General features: G+C 31.8%; 1 protein-coding gene and 1 long non-coding RNA gene across 6 annotated transcripts in view; both read right to left on the bottom strand.

The window, feature by feature from the left end:
* Positions 1–18961, bottom strand: part of LOC131177210 (receptor-like protein 9a) — a 38910-nt gene extending 19949 nt beyond the window's left edge. Inside the window, exons 1-3 of the mRNA XM_058142161.1 lie at positions 18536–18961; positions 17637–17711; positions 16954–17025 (exon numbers count right to left, since the gene is read on the bottom strand). Coding sequence (XP_057998144.1) covers positions 16954–17025; positions 17637–17711; positions 18536–18560 — 172 coding nt within the window. The 5' untranslated portion in view covers positions 18561–18961. The remainder of the gene's footprint in view (positions 1–16953; positions 17026–17636; positions 17712–18535) is intronic.
* On the bottom strand, positions 636–14312 carry LOC131177209 (uncharacterized). 5 transcript variants are annotated; one of them, XR_009146827.1, is made up of 10 exons: positions 14098–14310; positions 11811–13951; positions 8361–10823; positions 7715–8270; positions 6693–7197; positions 6516–6578; positions 5690–6006; positions 5522–5614; positions 5327–5428; positions 637–5230 (listed from the first exon to the last, which is right to left on the bottom strand). It is a non-coding gene; the product is annotated as an uncharacterized LOC131177209 (long non-coding RNA). The 5 variants fall into 5 exon arrangements; XR_009146826.1 differs by adding an exon at positions 6320–6421 and having other exon boundaries at positions 638–5230; positions 7715–10823; positions 14098–14308; XR_009146828.1 differs by lacking the exon at positions 7715–8270 and having other exon boundaries at positions 636–5230; positions 14098–14312.
* Positions 18962–20023: the final 1062 nt, after the last annotated feature.

Raw genomic sequence — 20023 nt, forward strand, 5'->3', positions numbered from 1 at the left:
GATCAACTCAGAAGAATAAAATTTAACAGATATATGAAGATAAATAACCAAAAATGGTCACAATTTAAAAATAAAATTGTATTAAATGAAGAATATCAGCCCAACAAAATGAATATAAGTGAAAGCCCAAAAAGACTAAGAAATTATCTGTTCCTCAACCTTCACATGCTTTGAGTATAGCTTGATAGCATGACATTCTCTTGCCAATGAGCGCACCCCTTTGGAGAATCATACTCGCTTGTTCTAAATGATCATATAGAAAATGAAGAAAAGCAAGTGTTCTATATTACAACAACATTGTTAAGTTCATATGAATCTAAAAATCATAACAATTATTTATAACATAATTCAATTTAGACAAAATGAAAAACTACTAGACCTCATAACTTCAATAGCTCTCGAGGCAAATGTACGAATAATAAGAACAGTCGGACTACCCGGATGGATTTTCCCTTCCATAAGCTCCCCTTCACTGAGAACTTCTTTCCATGAGGATCCAAAAGCTGCATTCACTTGTTTTCCCAAGGCCTCTACATCTTGACCCGGTTCTTGAGACAACACTAGAAAGCTCCTCTTAGTGTATTTTCACAAAACAAACAGACAATGGAGCACCCATTAACAAAAGAAAAAGCATAATGATACAATTATGACAGGCATGCAAATCTAAAATACACACAAAAATTGCACAATCACACAATATAGAAAAAATAAGAAGATAAATATGGGATTTAATATGATTTTACCGTAAGGTCTACGTCTACGGGTAAGACAAGAAAAAAAGTTTCACTATGATAAAAAGAGCAAGATACAATCATTCAGAACTCTCAAACCTAACTCCAGTGTGTTTCTTGAATATCTCACTACTGCAAGTGACAGAATATTATAATATTTATACTAATTCATATCGCGAAGGCATTGCCCTACACCCCCCAAAGAGATCGTTTACTTTTTCTAGAACTGTATTTTGTCTCCTCTGTATCTTGACTCTACTCTTCCAAATCTTATCATAATTTGGGCCTTTCAGTTTGTTCTTTAGCCAACTCTTTTTATCTTACCCAAATTTGAACTTTGACTATTTTATTCTTTAACTCTATTCTCTTTCTTGACTTGACTGTCATGTTAGAAACTTGTACCTTTTTACTGTCTCTACCAAGTCATCTACACCTCAATGTTACTCAGAATTAGTCCTTTGATCACTCTAACTAGTACTTCTACTGACATTCGGATTATGCTGCATCTGCAATCAACTGTCAAAATTTTCACTTCTACGCTTTTTATATTTACTGACATTCTGTAATTTGCCTTTGCTGACTTACTGCCCTTAATATCATTTGTTTAGAGCATACTCTTTTCTCGAGTAATAAGAAGTTGAAAAGAAACTTAGAGAATTGCAGCCACGCATTTATTGTATGATCTCTGTCCTTATCCTTTAGACTACATACTATCTCCTACTACTTTAAGGAGGGGATCTGCAGGGATTCTATTTTTTCATATCCACTCAATTAGCCAAAACTTAAGATATTTATTCAATTCAAAGGCTTTACATCTATCATGATCTGATCACTTATGATTCCTACAATGAAACTTGTACCCTCTCCAGGATACCTAAGCTAACAACTATTTACCTCACTCAATAGTCTCATTTGGGATACTATTTCATAGGTCACCATCACTAGCAGTAACCTTTTGTCCCTCTTGAAAAGATAAGATCATGTTAGGCTATCTGCTCTCTTATCATATTGCAAACTCCTTAAAGCATCATTTCACAGGCTATGAACACCATTCATAGCATTCGATCTCCTTTTTAGGGGAGCAAAGTCATACCCTGTGCCTTACTGCCACACAATCACTAAACTTTAGGCAAAACATCCATTGTAATGCAAAAACTATCCCAGACCCCATATTGGAGACCAGATGGTCTCACTCTGTAGGTGTTACCTGTCGCAAGGTATTTTGCGGTCGCCTGGACGAACACTCACCGAAGTGGAAAAGAGTGAGGAGTCGCCACTTTAATTTTGAGGGAAATTAAAGAAAATCATTTGTGAAAATAAATTAAAATGAAACCACTTCGAAAACAAAGATTCTAGGTTCGGGGTCCGTATACGGGCGGGGAACCATCTATGAGGGCAAACAGATTTAACATTATGCTCTTTATAAATTAAAATCGATAGCTAGGGGGGTTAGAATGAAGATGTTAATCCCTTTGATAAGAGGGAATATTTAATTTTTCACTGTTTCGGGTTACCCAAATACATAAGTACAGGAGACGACCCTTAGTGAGTTGGTGTTGCGTAACGGTTTTGTTTAGAGGGTTACTTTGCGTATTGTGCCATTTTAGTTTGGATTTAAGAGAATCCGAGTAAAAGCTTCTCCCGATCTCTAGGGATAATCTGTTTAAAATTTGGATGGGGAATCTCGGATAAGAACTCTCCTCCGGTCTCCCCATATTTATTAAAATTTGACTGAGAATCGGATAAGAACTCTCCTCCGATCTCTTTAAATAATTATTAAAATTTTGATTGAGGACCAGATAAGAACTCTCCTCCGATCTCTTTAAATATTTATAATTTGATTAAGAATCGGATAAGAACTCTCCTTCGATCTCTTTAATATTTATTAAAATTTTGATTGAGGATCAGATAAGAACTCTCCTCCGATCTCTTTAAATATTTATAATTTGATTAAGAATCGAATAAGAACTCTCCTCCGATCTCTTTAATATTTAAAATTTGATTGAGAATCGGATAAGAACTCTCCTCCGATCTCCTCTTTTTTGTTCGAATGAGGATTGGGTAAGAACTCTCCCTTGACCTCTTGAAATTTAGTTACGATCGTATAGCGCAAGGACCTTAGACTAAGGGTTCTGGCATCCGAAGACACTGGGAACCCGAATCAGGCTTCTCTTAACCCATTGGTACCTTATAACTAGATAGGGGATACCAGACTGAATTTTTACCGATCTCCTATTTAATCGCCTTACCAGTACCTTTCGACAGGCAATATTCGATCTCTTTCGTTTGTTAGTCTGGGGTCCGACCTTACTTTGATCCCCCACTATACTAGTCATCTTCTGAGCTAGTCTAGTGATTCGACTTCATAATTTTCCTCTGATTTATTATCCAAACTTTTATTATTTTAAAGAAACTCTTGTGTTAAGACACAGCTACCAACATTCTATTAAACTACTTATACGTTACTCGTAACCAGAACACCTATATCTAAAGGTAATAAGGCTAAGAACAAATGAACTGATGAATAAGAGGTAAACTCAAGAGAATAACTACCCTCGTGGAACTCTTTAACATGACATAAACTTGATGAAAATTACGAGCATGAAAACAAAGGAAAATAAAAAAGCTTGACAAAACAACGGTTCAGACGCTCACCTGTGGGGAGTTGAATCTATTGAACTAACTGTGAAGTCACAACTATAGTAGAGCTGCGAGCTAATAATCTGGGGAGTAATGCTTGCCTTGAAATACAGAATACCGAGTTAAAATGCAGTCGAACCGAAGTAACAGTAACCGGGTTGGAATGAGATGGAGCTTAAAAAAGTTGATATAAAGATGATGAAGACAAAACTGAAACTGGGGGATGGTATCACAGAGTAATGAACAAACTGAAAATGAAGAGTTTCAGTATTCAACCCTCCTTCAATGGAAATCTTTAGAAAACTAGTTTCTGAAGTTTTTCTATTTTGAAAGCTTAAAAATAGCAGAGTAGCAAGACTGAATCAAGTTTCAGAGCCTTTCTACTATAATCACCACCCCTTTTTTGTTCGTCTCCCCCCTTCAACAGTTTTCATGCAGGTATTTATAGGGAACGGGTGCTCCCAATGAAGGGTCAGGATTTTCTTTGAGGGAGATGGAAGGTTTGGATTTTAAAGGACATGATCTGATGCTTGAGAATTGAAGAGAATCAAAATGAATGGCTGAGATCCTATTCAGAATATTTGTCCTTTCTCTTTTCTAATCCAACGGCTCAAAATCCTCTTATCAAGGGAGATCTGAGGGCCGGGAATAAAAGGCACCGGTCTTGTCGTCTTCTCTTTGATCTAAGGGCTCTGGGCTTGTCCTTCCAAGTAAGATCAACGGTGGAGATCGAGATGTACAGGACTGTCATGACATATCCTGGCACCTGTCAGCAATGTAGGCGGTTCTGCAAATGAGGCGTGCAATGGAGATTTGATCTCGTCTGCAACGCTTTAACTACCTCGGCTCTGATTATGACGACAGTTATTGGAAGTTGTCTTATTCTCTCTTTGCTTTCCGATCTCCCATCCCTTCCGATCTTTCTAATACAATCCTTTTCCGATCTCTCATGCCGGGCCTCTCTCCCGATCTCTCTCATTCTAGAATCTTCTCCTCTATCCGGGCTGGTTCAGTCAAAGCATTTATTCTTTCGGTTACTGAGGCGTCCGCTTCGTTTTCTGCTAGCAATAATCGATGCTCAAACATGCAAACACCTACCATATTGTTATAACAAGCACGCAAATCTAAGGCATACACAAATTGCACAATCACACAGTATAGAAAAAAAGAATAAGAATAATATAGAATTTAACGTGGTTCAATCACAAGGTCTACGTCCACGGGCAAGACAAAAGAAAAAAAGTTCCACTATGAAGAAAAAAAACAAGAAAAAAAGTTCCACTATAAAGAAAAAAACAAGATACAATCACTCAGAACTTTCAAAAAAAGTTCCACTATGATGAAAAAAGTTCCACTATCGGCCTATGCCCTCCGCTACCACCACAAATCTCACTTTTTATTCCAATCGGGTCACAGCACGAAAACTTTAGAGTCGGGTCATAATTCAAGTCCTTGAAAAATATATCCAAAATTCAAGCTACAAAAAATAACACATATTAATAAGAAACTGACGCACTGCAGTAACTTCTAAGATCTACTCTGATTCTTGAATAGCCATTCTATAATTAGAGATATTAAGAACTTGGAATCTTTTTTACATCCAATCATATACCAATTAAATGCACCATTTTATGCTTCACTTCAACAAATAATTCTAATGATTTAGACAAATGCCTTTGCTTGAAGGGAAATAAGAATGACCCAAATCAAATTCCTAAAACTAAAGCAGATACATGGCAGAGAAGTTTTATTACCTGATTAAAGTCTCCAGTGTGGTAAAGAACTACAGCTAGAAGACTATAAGCACTTGCAGTAGTCCAATGATAGGAACCACATACAGCTATCATCTTTGCTAGTGCCTTCAATGTAAATAGACATATTATGAGAACAATGAGTGTCTAACTTAAACAAAGGGATTAATGTAGCATATATGTATCCATTGAATGAGTTAACACCTTTGTTCCATAATTAACAGCATCCTCCAGCTTTCCTTTATCAAGAGAAATCTTGGATGACTCCAATAAATTTCGTCCGTCTGCTGAAGAGCATCCTACATGCTGTACAGCATAGCATAATACCTCATTCATATTGAATTTACTAATAGCTCACTAAGAATGAAATTTTCAGATTGACAGATAACGAACTCCAACCTTACACACAGGAACCATGCTGATGATGTCAAATTTCCTGAAAGGGTTTGGGCATTCCATATCATAATCTCTTGGAACTAACTCCAGCCCCACCTGGAAAAATAATTATTAGTGAGAACCACATTTCAAATATATTCAGCAGCCAAAAACAATTTTAAAAAGGGGTACCTTATGGCAAAGTCCTCAAAGAATTGATAACTTTCTCAAGTGGAGAAACTCATCTTTTAATGTCCAACCAATCTTCTAGAAAGAAACGTTTGTAACCAATGCAATTTGAGATTATAATCATCCTTCATATTTTGGTTATTATCTTCCATATTACATGATTCAAAGAAGAAATTTAGGGAAGAAGCTACGGCTGCCGATAGGTCTGCTACATTCTCCACAGATGCAATAACTGCTTTCACTATGTGCTTGAAAGCTCTAGTAACCATCTCATGGATACAAAGTGATTGTAAATGAGGAAGCTTCTCTGCCAGTTCGAACTGATTACAACAAGATCAGAACCGATAAAATTAGAATATTTTTCTTAAAACATATGCAAGTATGAAAATCTTCAATGAAATAACTTTTCCAAAATGATTTTACACTACATAAGGATATATTCAAAGGATTGCAACAGTTAACGATACAAAAATATTTATCAGGCAGTATGCTTCCCAGAGAAATATTATGACTTGTATGATATGCTTTGATTTAGCTGGTTTGCACAAAATGAACTCACTAAATATAGCATACAGATATATAATATGAGAGTAAGACACATACTAACTCAACACGCCTACACAGAATACTTACCACCCGGCCCATAGAGCGCATCTGTAGTGCCCTTAAATGCATGAAGTCAGTTAGTGTACGTCCATCAACAGGGGAAAGTCCTAGCAAGCCAAAGTCTGTTACCTAAATGACGCATGAGATCTAGATCATAAATCACACACAAAACCACATAAAAGTTATTGTCCTAGAGCAATTGACTGTATAAACAAAGTATTACCAGCTTTGGCAAAGCAATTTCATTATAATATCCATATGCCATTTGAATAAGCTCATCCACTGACTGTTGCAAGAAGTAAATCCAACAGATAAGCAGAAAAAATTTGGTGCTGCAAGAACAACAGGCAGGGACAGAAACAAGCAAAAAATTTATAAGGAAAAAGAGACTTTCAAAAACCTTTAAATGAAGGCCAGTTCCAGATTCTTTCAGACAGAAGAAGGCTTCTTCAGAAATCAATTCCTTCAATTCATTTTCACTGTTGGAGTCTCCATTGCTATGCCGTCCTTCATCAGTTCTAACATTTAGTCTGCAGAGGCCAGTTTTAGTTTCTTCCTTCTCAAGGGTGCCATTCATACTAGTTTTTTTATCCCTCTTCTTCAAGAACTTAAATTCTTTTCCAAGACCTTTTACAGCATGTTCGGTCTCAGTATCCTCCTCAGAGTGTTTAGAATCAGTATCTGATGGAGTTTCCTGCTTTTGCAGATGTTGCATCCAACATGAACCCGGTTCCCGTCTAATGGACCTTTAAGAAGCAACAGGCATCTCCTCCAACTTGGTCAAACTTTCTTTAATTACTTGTCGAACAAGACACCTAGATGCTTCTGAATCATCAAAGGAGTGGTGAGGTGACTGACCTCCAGATGATTCCTTGACACAAGACTGGTAAAGCACAACCCTTAAGCTGAAAAACATTTATCACCCTATAAGTCCACAGTGAATTGTTAAAGCACATGCATTCAAGAACAGTAAATTGCTTTGAAAGCATCTTACACTCCCAATAAAGCCGCAAAAAATTTTTACCACCTATCTTATTCTATTGGCTCCATGGAAACCATAATTGCACATCTCTACTTAATGTTTTCTTGTTATGGCAACGTGTTATTTTACCTCCAAGTTTCATTGGTACATTCCTCAAATTAGAATTGAAAAATACTCTTGACAATGATCTTCTGAAATAAAATCCTCCTTATAGCCGATAAGTAACTAATCACATTCCATCACATTATGGTATAAAGGATCCAAAATAAAAGACAAACAAAATGTGCTTTCTTTTCATTAAGGATCACAAACACAAGCTTTTCATTAAGGATCACAAACACTTGAAAGTAGTTTCCCCAGTACTTCTCTTGAGAAGTTGTTATAAGACAAATCTAAATCTCTCAATTTACACTCATCGCCAGCAGAAAAAAGAAAATAACCTTGAAAACAATTTCTGGCTAAATTAAGATATCCCATATTCGGAAGCATCTTTTTACCAATTTCTTCAAGCCACCCATTGAAAGAATTATTCATAAGATTTAGGATCTCAAATCCTCCACTGTTCTCAAGCAACCAATTAGGAAACCTTCCTTTGAGTTTGTTGTGAGACAAGTCGAGGACTTCCAATTTGAATTGGTGAAAGAGAAACTAGGAATACTGTCAAGACCACAACTTTGCATTATAAGAACTTTTATCTGAAATGTTGGAATCTAACTAGTTTCATCAAATGCAATGTTATGCCACTTAATAGAACCACCTCAAGGGTAGAATAATTAGCAATTAAATTGAAAGAGAATAAGCCCTCAAAAAGATTATTGCTAAGACTAATACATTTAAGGTTAGCTGGCCAAGATGAAGGAATATGGCCTGTTAATTGGTTTCCACACACATCTAAGAATGTGAGAGTTGTCAAATTGTCAAGGCATTATGGAAGACTGCCCCTAAATTTGTTAAATCTGAGATCTAACTCTTGAAGACTCTTCAAGCCACACAAACCTATATAACAAAGAATAACATTATCATCTCCATTCTATGTAACAAAATCATTACAATTGATAATAACAAAATTGGAATTTTGCTACTTACTTTGATTCGGTAAAGAGCCATTGAGTTTGTTGTTAGATAAAGATAATACTTTGAGAAAAGGTGGAGTCCACATATATTCAGGAATACATCCTGTTAATTCATTGTGCTCCAAATTCAAAATCTCTGAACTTTTAAAAGTTGAAAATTTTGTATAAAGAAAAGTAATATATTTAGATAATCTTACAAATATAAGTGAGTTGAATTTTAGAATTTAAAAGCACTGACTAAATTATATTATTTCATCTCAATTCGCAACAATAAAATTAATAATTATAAATAAAATAATTTTTTATTATTGATAATAATTATAAATAAAATAATTTTTTATTATTGATGGGATTAGTAAATAACTTTGTTATTTGCCAAAAGAAATTATATTTGTTATTATATATATATATATATATATATATATATATATTTTTTTTTTTTTTAAAGACCATTATAAATATTGTAATATTCTGCCCTTTGCGATCGAATTGTGAAATATTTGAGAAATACACTTAGGTTAAGATTTAAGAGTTCTGAGTAATTGTATCTTGTCTTTTTCATCATAGTGAAACTTTTCCTCTTGTCTTGCCCGTAGACAGACTATACGGTCGAACCACGATTAATCATGTGTTATTCTTCTTATTTTTTCTATACTGTGCAATTGTGCGATTTGTATATATGCCTTAGATTTGCATGCTTACTATAACAAAAAGAACTCACAATTTGGAAAGCTGGCCGATCCAAGGTGGAGTTTTTCTAGATAATCTATTGTCACTTAGATCCAGACATCCAATGCCATTAAATTATGAATTTTAGAAAGCACATAGGGTATAGAAACACTTAAACTATTCTTATCAAGAAACAAGAATCGCAAAGTTGAAGCGTTGAAGTAAGAAGGCATAGACCACATAACCTATTAAGTGAGAGTTTTAAAATTTCAAGAATGCTCAGATTAACATAGCTGAATCGAAATTGCACTTAATACCTTATCATTGGATAAGTCCAAAACAATTAGCAATGGACTGTTCAACTAGTCTACAACCATCCCACTGAAGTTGTTATTATTCATTTTAAGACCCTCAAGTCTCTCATGTTCATATTCTTGGGAAAAATCTTCCCTTGAAAATTGGTGCTTGATAGAATTAATATATCTAAATCGGTACAATTAGCAAACTTCCTTCCAGCAACTCTTATGAGAATTTATTATTAGACAAATCCAGAAAAGATAGTCCTCCTATCTCACCAATTGAAGAAGGAAGATTGCCATCAAAAGTCAAAACTATTCCTTGACATTTTTATAAAGGCCATATTTGGAAGGATTGAACCAAATTCCTTAGGGACTAACCAGTGATAATGTTTTTTTTTTTTAAGAAAAAGATTTTATTAGATAAAAAAGGATAGGAAAACCTTACTACAACACCAAGAACACTAAAATACCAAGACATTAGAAAAGGCCAGCAACTTCAACACTATACACAATCTAACTTCTTGATACTTAAATAAAATAATTTGTGATGCAACTGCCAATTATAAAATGTCCTATCTCTACATGAAAATTCAGGTAACAGTGCCACTGAGCCCCAAAAAAATGCTTTTGAGGTTGCACAAGTAGACTAGCAACTGTACATTTCTCCACAAAATCTGCATTGAACTGTTCCATTTTCCCCAATCATTTTCTTATTGGTGGTCTACTACAAGAAGCAAAAAAGATAGTATCAACATTATTAGCTTTTGCATCCAAATTAGCTTGAGTTTGTAGCTGAGTTTCCTCTCAAAGTAACTCTACCAAAACTGAATCAAAATCTGTGATCCCACGATTGACTATAGTGGCCCTTATATTCTCAAATTCTGGCCTAAGCTTCATAAGAAATTGCAGCACCCTATTTCTGTCCCTTTCTTTTTTTAAATCTGCATAAGCTGATTTGTCAACAAGACTCATAGAAACCATATCAAGTTCAGTCCATAATCATATGAGTTCAGACTCTTCAGAGTAAAATGTCCATACATCCTTATCATCTTGATTGATTCTAGCAATTTCATATTCTATTTCAAACAATCTAGCATGATTTGGTTGAGAATATAACTTCTGTAAGTGGACCCAAATTTCATTAGCAGTACTAAAAGGTCTCAAGCTTAAAGCTATGTCTTTCTCAACTGAATTTAAAATCCAAGTAATAACTCTAGCATTATTGACTCTCCAATTTGCTTTTTCTTTATCATCTGTAGGCTCTTTTAATGAACCATCCAAAACATTCAAAAGTCCCTTACCTTCAATAAAAAAATGAAAATGAAATTCCCATAGGGAATTGTTCCTCCCATTAAACTTAACAGATATTGTATCAGATTTATCACAATCCATAGAATTAAAGGAAGCAAGGTACAGATCACACCTGGAGTGGAGAAACCAAAGGAAGCAGATTCAGCAATTCTTGCACGTGAAGCAAGCAATCACCAGTGGTGCTATTGATGCTGAAACTGAGACAATCAGAATTGTCTTAAAATGACTCTTCAAGGATCAAAGCAAAACCACGCTCAGATACCATGTAAACTTGATAATTGCTAATATTGGTATTTCATAAAAGAGTTGTCAAAACAACCATGCGTCCTCGTGTGTACAAAGATCCTATTTATATACAGTGTACTGAATAGCTAAAATAAGAAAATCCTATACAAAGGAACTAATCTAGGAAATTTACATAAATTAAGGATCATGATTATAGGCAGAATATATGTTTTGACTTGCACCATAATTATAGGCTAAGATTGCATAATTATAGGCTAAATCATTGGTTTACAATGCCTTGCCAAAGCAAAGCATATTGCCACAATCCCATAGAACCAACAGTGAAACTCGTTAGCACCGTGAAAAAGGCAGAAGAAGCAAACACCGAACCGAAAAGTTAGAATAGCAAAAGGAGGCGCATAACCAAACATTAGAACTCGACAATTTGAGACCCAACTAAAGATATGAAAAAAAGGTGCCCTTGAACACACAGAGGGGAGGAACCAAAACAAACTACAAAGGGGAACCAAACCAAACTACAAAGGGGAACCAATAGCACCAATCCTTGGAACACGAACATCAAAAGCAAGCACCATGAAGAAAACCACTAACAAACGGAACCAACAATGAACAGAATTCGACCCAACTACTACACAGGAAATCAATGCAAAACCACGAGGCACAGGGCAAAATAGCCAAAATAAAAGGAGAATCAAGAAACCCAAAAACTCTAGATCCCAATACAGAGATAATTAAATAGCGTCCCTCCACAACTCGATGTCAGCATTAATCTGTTTAATCAAGAACCCCAACATTAAGTCTTTACCAAGCTTTAACATTTAATGAGCTTCCTCACTAACATTGAAAGGAACATCTCCATAACTCTTTTTAGGATTGGAGCGCCGAATGCTAGAATTGACATGATTTATATCACTATCTGAAGGAGAGCAAGGGGAAACCTGGCTTGAGCTCTTTGAGCGATCTGGAGATGTTTGATCCTTCAATTGCTTTTTGTGAATAGTCTTCCTCTCCTTTCTTCTTTTACCCCCTTTGTAATCCAAGTCATCGAAACTAAAAAATCCAAGTGTACCCAGCCAAGGAAAACACAGGCTAAATGCAACTCTGGATGGAACAAAATTACAAGCCTAGAACCAAAGGGATACAATAAATAAATAAAAGACGCTCAGTCTCAAGGAAGCATGTTGAAAACACACACATCCAACCATTTCAAGCATTTCTTTATTTTTCTTACATCGAGGTTTAAAAGTTTCTTTTAAAAAAATATTTGTGATTTATAAATAATATTAAATAAATAAACAAGATTTAAACTACAGTAGTTTAATAATAATAATAATACGTTATAATTTTAGAATGTGGCCAATTTTTTACAATTTGGATTTAGGCCTTGGAAAATCAATTCCCTTTCCACTGGTTGTTTCTGCCGTTAGATGTAGCTGTTTAATTCTACGTAAAACATACTTTACCTACTTTCTTTTTCATGTTTATTTATTAGTAATAAGGAAAGACCTACTTTAATGCCTTTATATTATTATAGAAAATTTAATAGTTTAAATAATGAGAAAGAGATATTATATGAAGATAATAACAATCAATAAAAGTAAATTTAAAGAGCGCATTAAAATAATGTTGACGCATCTTACATCCTACTTTTGGCAATGGAAATGAAATTCAAATTTCAATTATTACAATGACTAGCACAGACCAATAATATTCATATTAATGGAGTTCTCATGTTCTTCAAGCACTAGCAAAAGCCTACATTTTTGTATAGACACTAAATAAATTATTGATTGAGCCAAACCAAAATTGAATTAATACAAATATCAACCAAGTTAAACCATAACATGCACCAATGCCTATTGATGCAGAGGATTGCTACCAACAACAATAGAATTGTGACAAAGGATGCACAGAAACTCCAATAGAATCACACCATAACAATACCACCTTCATCTTCCTCTTCTATATTAACAGATGGTGATGGTGGTGGAGTTTCATCAGTTTTGCAGCTCCTATGAATGAGTGATCTGCAAAGGCTGGGGTTACCTTTGTAGCTATTTTCATCGAAGGTCCCAAACTGCCCTTTATTAAGGACTCTACCTGACAAATTGTTGTATGAAATATTGAAGGTTTCCAAAAAATTCAACATAACTAGTTCACTAGGAATTTCACTATTAAAATTATTGTTGCCAAGATCTAAGCTCTTTAAACTCCTTAAATTTGAAAAACTGACTGGCATAGATCCTGTTAAGTGATTGTCAGACAAATTCAATGACCGAATTCCATGCAGGTCTCTAATTTCTTGAGGAATTCTACCACTTAACTTATTGCATGATAAATCTATTCATGCCATCAAGTTGATAATATCACTCCTGGAAGAGTTCATTGCAAATTCCACTTCCACATATTCTCAAGAATCCCAAGGTACACAAGGCAGATACAAGTCAATACTGCTATCTCTTGGAGCACAAACGACTTCATATCTTTCATTCATAGGGTAAAAATAATAGACTCCCATCATTCTAAATGATATATTATTCCCAAAAGATATGTTATTAAAGCACGAAGGTATGGAACCTGAAAGTAAATTACTTGAAAGATCCATGATACTCACAGTTATTGCTTCACACAACTGATTAGGAATACTGCCATGTAATTCATTACCTCCCAATAAAAGCACATGCAATTGGGAGAGCTAACTGATCCAAGATGGAATATTTCCAGAAAAACTATTATCCCTCAGATCAAGTGCCACTAAATTAGGACTTCTAAGAAGCACATGGGGTATGGATCCATTTAGACTGTTCTTTTGTAAAAACAAGAAGCGCAATGATGAAGCATTTAGGCAAGAAGGCATAGGCCCATATAACCTATTTTCTGAGAGGTCTAAAAATTCAAGACTACTCATATTACATAGTTGTCTAGGAAATGAACCTGATACCTTATTATTGAATATGTCCAAAAAAGATAGGGAGGATCCGTCCAAGAAGTCTACGCCTATCATCGCACTGAAGTTGTTGTTTTTCATATCCAATGTCGTCAAGCTTCTCAAGTTCATATTTTGAGAAAAAATGTTCCCCTGAAGATTATTGTTTGACAGAATCAGTACACAATTAAAGGTACAATTTGCAAACAGACTTCCTGGCAACTCTCCTGAGAATTTATTATGGGATAAATCCAGAGCATGTAGTTCTCGTATCTCACTAATTGAAGAAGGAACATTACCGTTGAAATTATTTCTTGACATGTTTATATATTGTAGATTTGAGAGGACCAAACCAAACTCCTTGGGCAGCACACCAGTGATGTTGTTGCACGAAATTTCAAACTCAAGCAAATCATGCTTGTAGTTTGGCAAATGAAAAGTTCCCGTGAATGAGTTGTTCATCAAATTCATAACTCATAACCTAGAATTGTTTTGTAAGATCCAATTGGGGAATGTTCCAACCAGCTTATTATGAGAAAGATTCAATGAAGCGTATGTCATACTAGTAAAGAAGAAAGCTAGGAATTGCTCTGGTTCTTATGTTTAAGTTGCAATTCAACAAGTCAATGATCTTCGGTTGAAATGCGGTGAACCATGCAGGATTTTCTGTTTCCAATTCCAACTTACTACTTCCCCAAGACAGTAGAAATACTTCAAGTTTTGAGTGGTTAGCCAAAGTGTAAATGAGAATAAGCCCTCAAACTCATTACTAGAAAGAAGCAAATACTTGAGGGATGTGAGTTTAGAAACAACAGATTGAATGTTTCCGTTGAACTGATTGAATGACAGATCAAGAACTTGGAGGCTGGTCAAGTTGCCAATACATTCCGGAAGAGGGCCAGAAAACCGATTTCCTTGAAGACTTAACTCAACGAGACTTTTGAATTTGCATAATCCTACAATAGGAAAATATTAAGCCAATAAAATGTTTGAATATTAAGTCAATTTTGCGAATCAACCATAATTTTTCAATAGTATGGATAAATTTTATAAAGTCAGAATGTAGGATTTTTTTTTTTTTTTTTAATTTTGAAGGCTAAATTAATCAATTTGGTACCCAGAATATGTTTAACTAGACGTTAGCTTGTATAATGCGCGGATTAATATTATTTTATAATTGATATCATTGAAAATATATTTAAATATTTTTATATAATTTTTTAATTTTTTACGTATATATAACCTAAAAAACCTATTTTCATAAAAGATAAATATAATTTTCACCATTTACTAATTATGATAAAAAGCATGCATTCTTTTTTTTTATAAATGTTTCTTTTTAAATTAATATTTTTATTGCTTAATTATTAAAAAAATTAATAAATTTTTTAAAGAAAAATATTTCATTAACGATTAACAGTAAAATAAATAAAAGTAATATTTTTATTTATTAATTGATATAGTTACATAAGTTTTATAAATGAATTAAAATTGTTATCAATATTAATAATTAAATTAAATTAATATTGATAAAATTAAAAGAAAATAAAAAATTTTAATTATTCAATTTGGTGCCCTGGAATATATTTAACTAGATGTTAGCCCCTAGAATTTACAGATTAGTCTTTTTTTTTTATATATGATATAATTAATTGAAAATATATTTAATTTTGCATATAGTATTTAATTATTTGTATTTTTGAATTCACCTAGCTAATTATAAATTAAGTGTTTATTTTTATATGTTCTTTTGATATTTCTATTTGCTAATATTCTTCCTTTCTGAGTACGCATGCATGATATTATATTTTACATTAATAATGAAACTTTTAAACAATAAGTTTATGCATAAAATTCGATAATGAAAAAAACTATAACGTGATCATAAATTATATAATTTCTAGTGTTATCTTTTAATTTTAAAAAGGACAATGTATCAAATAATGACAGTATGGAGTAAATAGTATATAATTACAATTTTCACGCTTTTCACGATTTTATTATATATTTTTTAATAAAAATATTATGATTTTTCAAGTTTCTTACTTGAAGTGAAAACCTATTTTTATTTTAATAATTGATTTTCTTAAATTATTGCTAATGTAATTGTAAAGTATTATATTCAATTTAAAAGAAAAAAAAAATAATTCATGAAGGTTAAGAATAATAAGGAGATTAGCTGAAAGATAATAATAAAAATGACAAAAGAGTTTTTTAGAAAAAGGAAGGGGAAATATTTGTGACATTATTTTTTTTTAATTTTATTTTGTAATATTTGTGAAGTTAATGTGAATAAAAGTTAATTAAAAAAAATTTAGTTAAATTTCAATCAAATGTCATATATATATTATTACGTAGTTAAATCTTTTATTCAATCTAATAATACATAACAAGGTAGCGGTACGTGCACTTACACGCAGTTACTATTATTTAATAATTTAATTTAATTTTTATTATTTAATGAAATTATAAATATTTATTAATTTCATAACTTCTTTTTTTATATTAAATTTCAAAAATTATATTTAATAATAATCATAATAATGAAATCTTTTAAGTCACTAGTATACAAATTTTATTTTAATTCTATTTATTTTATTATGTTTAATTATGAATATTTATATATAAAAACAATATTGTAATTGCATATTTCAAGAAAGATAATAATAATAATAATTTATCTGATTAAAAAATAAATCCTTTGCCTTTAAACCTAGTATTATATCATTTAATATTGATATAAAATAACATAATTTGTTTATTTATAAATTATTATTTAATAAAAAATATAATTTACAAGTTAAATTTTGAAGTGCGCTAAAAACACCAGTTATTCTATTTGTTCCTCCATATATATATATATATATATAAAAAATGCAGTAAATATAAGTTTTTAAGAATATTATTAAGTTTTTAAGAATAATTATGTTAAAATATTCGCATTGTACTGTAAAGTATTTCTTTATTAATTACATAAAGTATTATATGGTTAATTTTTTAATATATATTATTTATTAAAAAAAATTTATGAATTTGTCGATGGGTTAAGTCAAGATTGTTTAAGAAGGGGACCACACGATACCTCTAAAAGATGAATTAGCTTATTTTATATCTAACCAAATAAAAATAACAATTGAGATAAGATATGAAGTTACCTTTTGAGAGGGAGCCGTTGAATTGATTGTAACTCAAATCCAATACTTCCAAATTTGTCAAATTATTTAATTCTGAAACATATATTAGAGATGAATATATATTAGTTACTGTTTAAAATAAAATAAGTCATTTATAAAAGATTGCAGGTTACTGTTTTTGAATTTCTAGAAAAAAAAGAAACTGTTTTGAAGAAATTTGATAATTTTTCAAAACCTCCGCAGCATAATGTAATATTGACTCAAAGTTCAAACAAAGTAATAAAAAAGAAATTGCCAAAATAATATAATAATTCATACAATAATCAAATAAAAAAATAAATAGCTACTAATAAGTAAGACAGTGATGAATTCTCAAAGTCAATAAAAAGTATTAAGGATATACATTATGATAAAAAAAAAAAAAAAGAAAAATTTAAGAGTTTTAATATTTTTTAAAAAAATTACCTACATGTAATTATTAGTTAAAAGACTGATTTAAAAATCATACTTCTGAAAGTTTTTATTTATATAAAGAAAATATTTTTTTAACAATGTTAATAATTATACGCATTCAAAAAATTAAATTCATAGAAGCCAATTATAAAAATTTTATTTTGATCCATTTTAAAAATTTTCTGAATTGAAGTCAAGCATTTTTTATATCTAAAAATAAAAATAACAAATGAGATGAGATATGAAGTTACCTTCAAATGAGAAGGAGCCATTGAATTGATTGCGACTCATATCAAACATTTCCAAATTTTTCAAATTATTTAATTCTGAAACATATGCAGTTATGAAAAAAGAAAAATAAAAAGACATACATTAGAGATGAAAATATAATAATTTTAAATATTGGAGATGAAAATATATACATTAGAGATGAAACATATGCAGTCATTTGCAAAAGATAGTTCAGTTATACAAGTCACTCTATAAAGTTTTACTCATTAATTTTAAGTATTTGGAATTAAGTAGAAAAATTATATTTGCGTTACTAAATTCCACCAAATTGAAGTTTAACATGAAGTTCAATAATCATTAAAATAAGTATTAATGATTAAAAAAAGTAATTTTTTTTTGTCAAATTACAATTTAATCTAACAGTTTTATTTGAATTAATTGTATCATATTTAACTTACAATTATATGTCATTAAGAAAGAAAAAAAAATGAAATTTACAATATACGTAATCTGTATAATAAATCTTAAAACAATGGTTTAAACATGAAGATCATTTTTTTTTTTAATTTTATACGTGATCTTATAAAACTATCAAAAAAAATTTTAAATCCATTAATTTTTATAAAAATAATTAATTTATAAATGTAAATATAATTCACTCAAATCTAAAGTTCACCCAAATCTAAAGTTTGCCTTATATTGGTAGGACGATACATTGAATCCATTACCACTTACATATAAGGATTTCAATTTTTCAAGTTGCTTAATTTTGACCCAAGAGTAAATAAAAATTAAATTAAATCAAACAATAGAGAGTAAATAAAATTTAAATTAAATTAAATCAAATAATAGAGTGCAAGATAATTAGATGTTCTGATAGAATGAGTGTGAAGAAAACAATTTCAAGAATCAAACATACCTTGGATAGGGAAGGAACCTGCCATTGTGTTCTCATTAAGAATCAAAGTCTTAAGTGATGTAAGAGTACCCAATGATGATAAAATACTACTATTGAATCTATTCCAACTGATGTCTAACTCCTCTAATTTTTCAAAACCTGCACACCATATAACTTTTATGTTATTTTGGGATATAATTAATTAATTAATAAGCTTTTATGTGATTGTGCAGAAAAGAAAAGTAAAAATGCATAGATTAAAGATGAAATTATAACAAGTCATCTAAAAAAGATTGGAAGATACTGTTTTTGAATTTGTAAAAAAGAAAATAATTTTAAGCAGCCCCACCTTAACTAATCCAGCTGATAAAGTGTTTCTGTAACTAATCAATTATAAGTAAAGCTATAACTACTTGACTGTGACCAAAATAAGAAAACACTACTACATATCCATGATATCATACTTCAGAAATTGTATTAAATTCAAGTTGAACATGAAGTTCAATTATCATTAAAATAAGGCTTAATGACAAAAAAAAAAAAAGTCATTCGTTTCTCAAAATTACAATTTAATCTAATAATTTTAATTTTCATAATCTAATAACTTAAATTTCATGTTAGATTTCTTATGACAGTTCTATTATAACTAAATGACAGTTCTATTATAAGGAGGAGTGTTAGTATAATTGCCTAGTACTCAAGTATGCACCCTTCTCAATGCAACCACCACACCCATTCCAATAGGAACTGGAAGCTAGCAATCTTGGTCCTAGGTCATTGCCCTCACACCACCTCAGGAAGACAGGAACCATCGCACTGAATCCATAGACATCGGGCTTACAGGTAGCTTTGCCAATATTAAAGCATCCAGGGACAATGTAGCCCATTATTCCAGGCATTCCTTTGAGCTTTGCATATGAGATTTTCTCATTCTAAGGCATGAGCCAGCCCAAAAGGCATGAGCCAGCCCAAAATCTCCTAAGCCAGCATTGGAGTTGGAATCCAAAAAAACTTGTGGCTAACCCAAATCAGCAAAATCCACAAAAATCCCCGAATCAAAACCAACCCACAAAATCTTTTGTGTTAATCTTCTATTGCTTTTCTATTTATTTCAAGAATGGATAAATTGCAGAGAAGAAATTTCAAATAACTCATCTTCACTTGTGTGTTGTAGAAAATTGAGAAGATTAGAATGGGTAAGGTAATAATGAGAAAATAAAGATGGATGAGATATTTTGAGCATAAACGACATCGGCATGATAAGTTAAGGTGTAATTTCAATTTGGTTTAATTATTTAGCAACGGTTAGACTTATTCAATATTTACAAACTCTATGAATGTTTCTTTATTCTTTGCGTTAAGGACGTACTGAAAGGAATATCCCTATTATTGATTTAAGACTAGATGGCTATGATGGCTATATGGTTGGGTTTAAGAAATACAGGATATGGGAATTAAGAATAAGAATCAAAAGCTTAAGTTTGCACAGCTATATGATTGGATTTAAGA

The sequence above is a fragment of the Hevea brasiliensis genome, unplaced genomic scaffold (assembly GCF_030052815.1).
Source record: "Hevea brasiliensis isolate MT/VB/25A 57/8 unplaced genomic scaffold, ASM3005281v1 Scaf355, whole genome shotgun sequence".
NCBI classification, from domain to species: domain Eukaryota; kingdom Viridiplantae; phylum Streptophyta; class Magnoliopsida; order Malpighiales; family Euphorbiaceae; genus Hevea; species Hevea brasiliensis.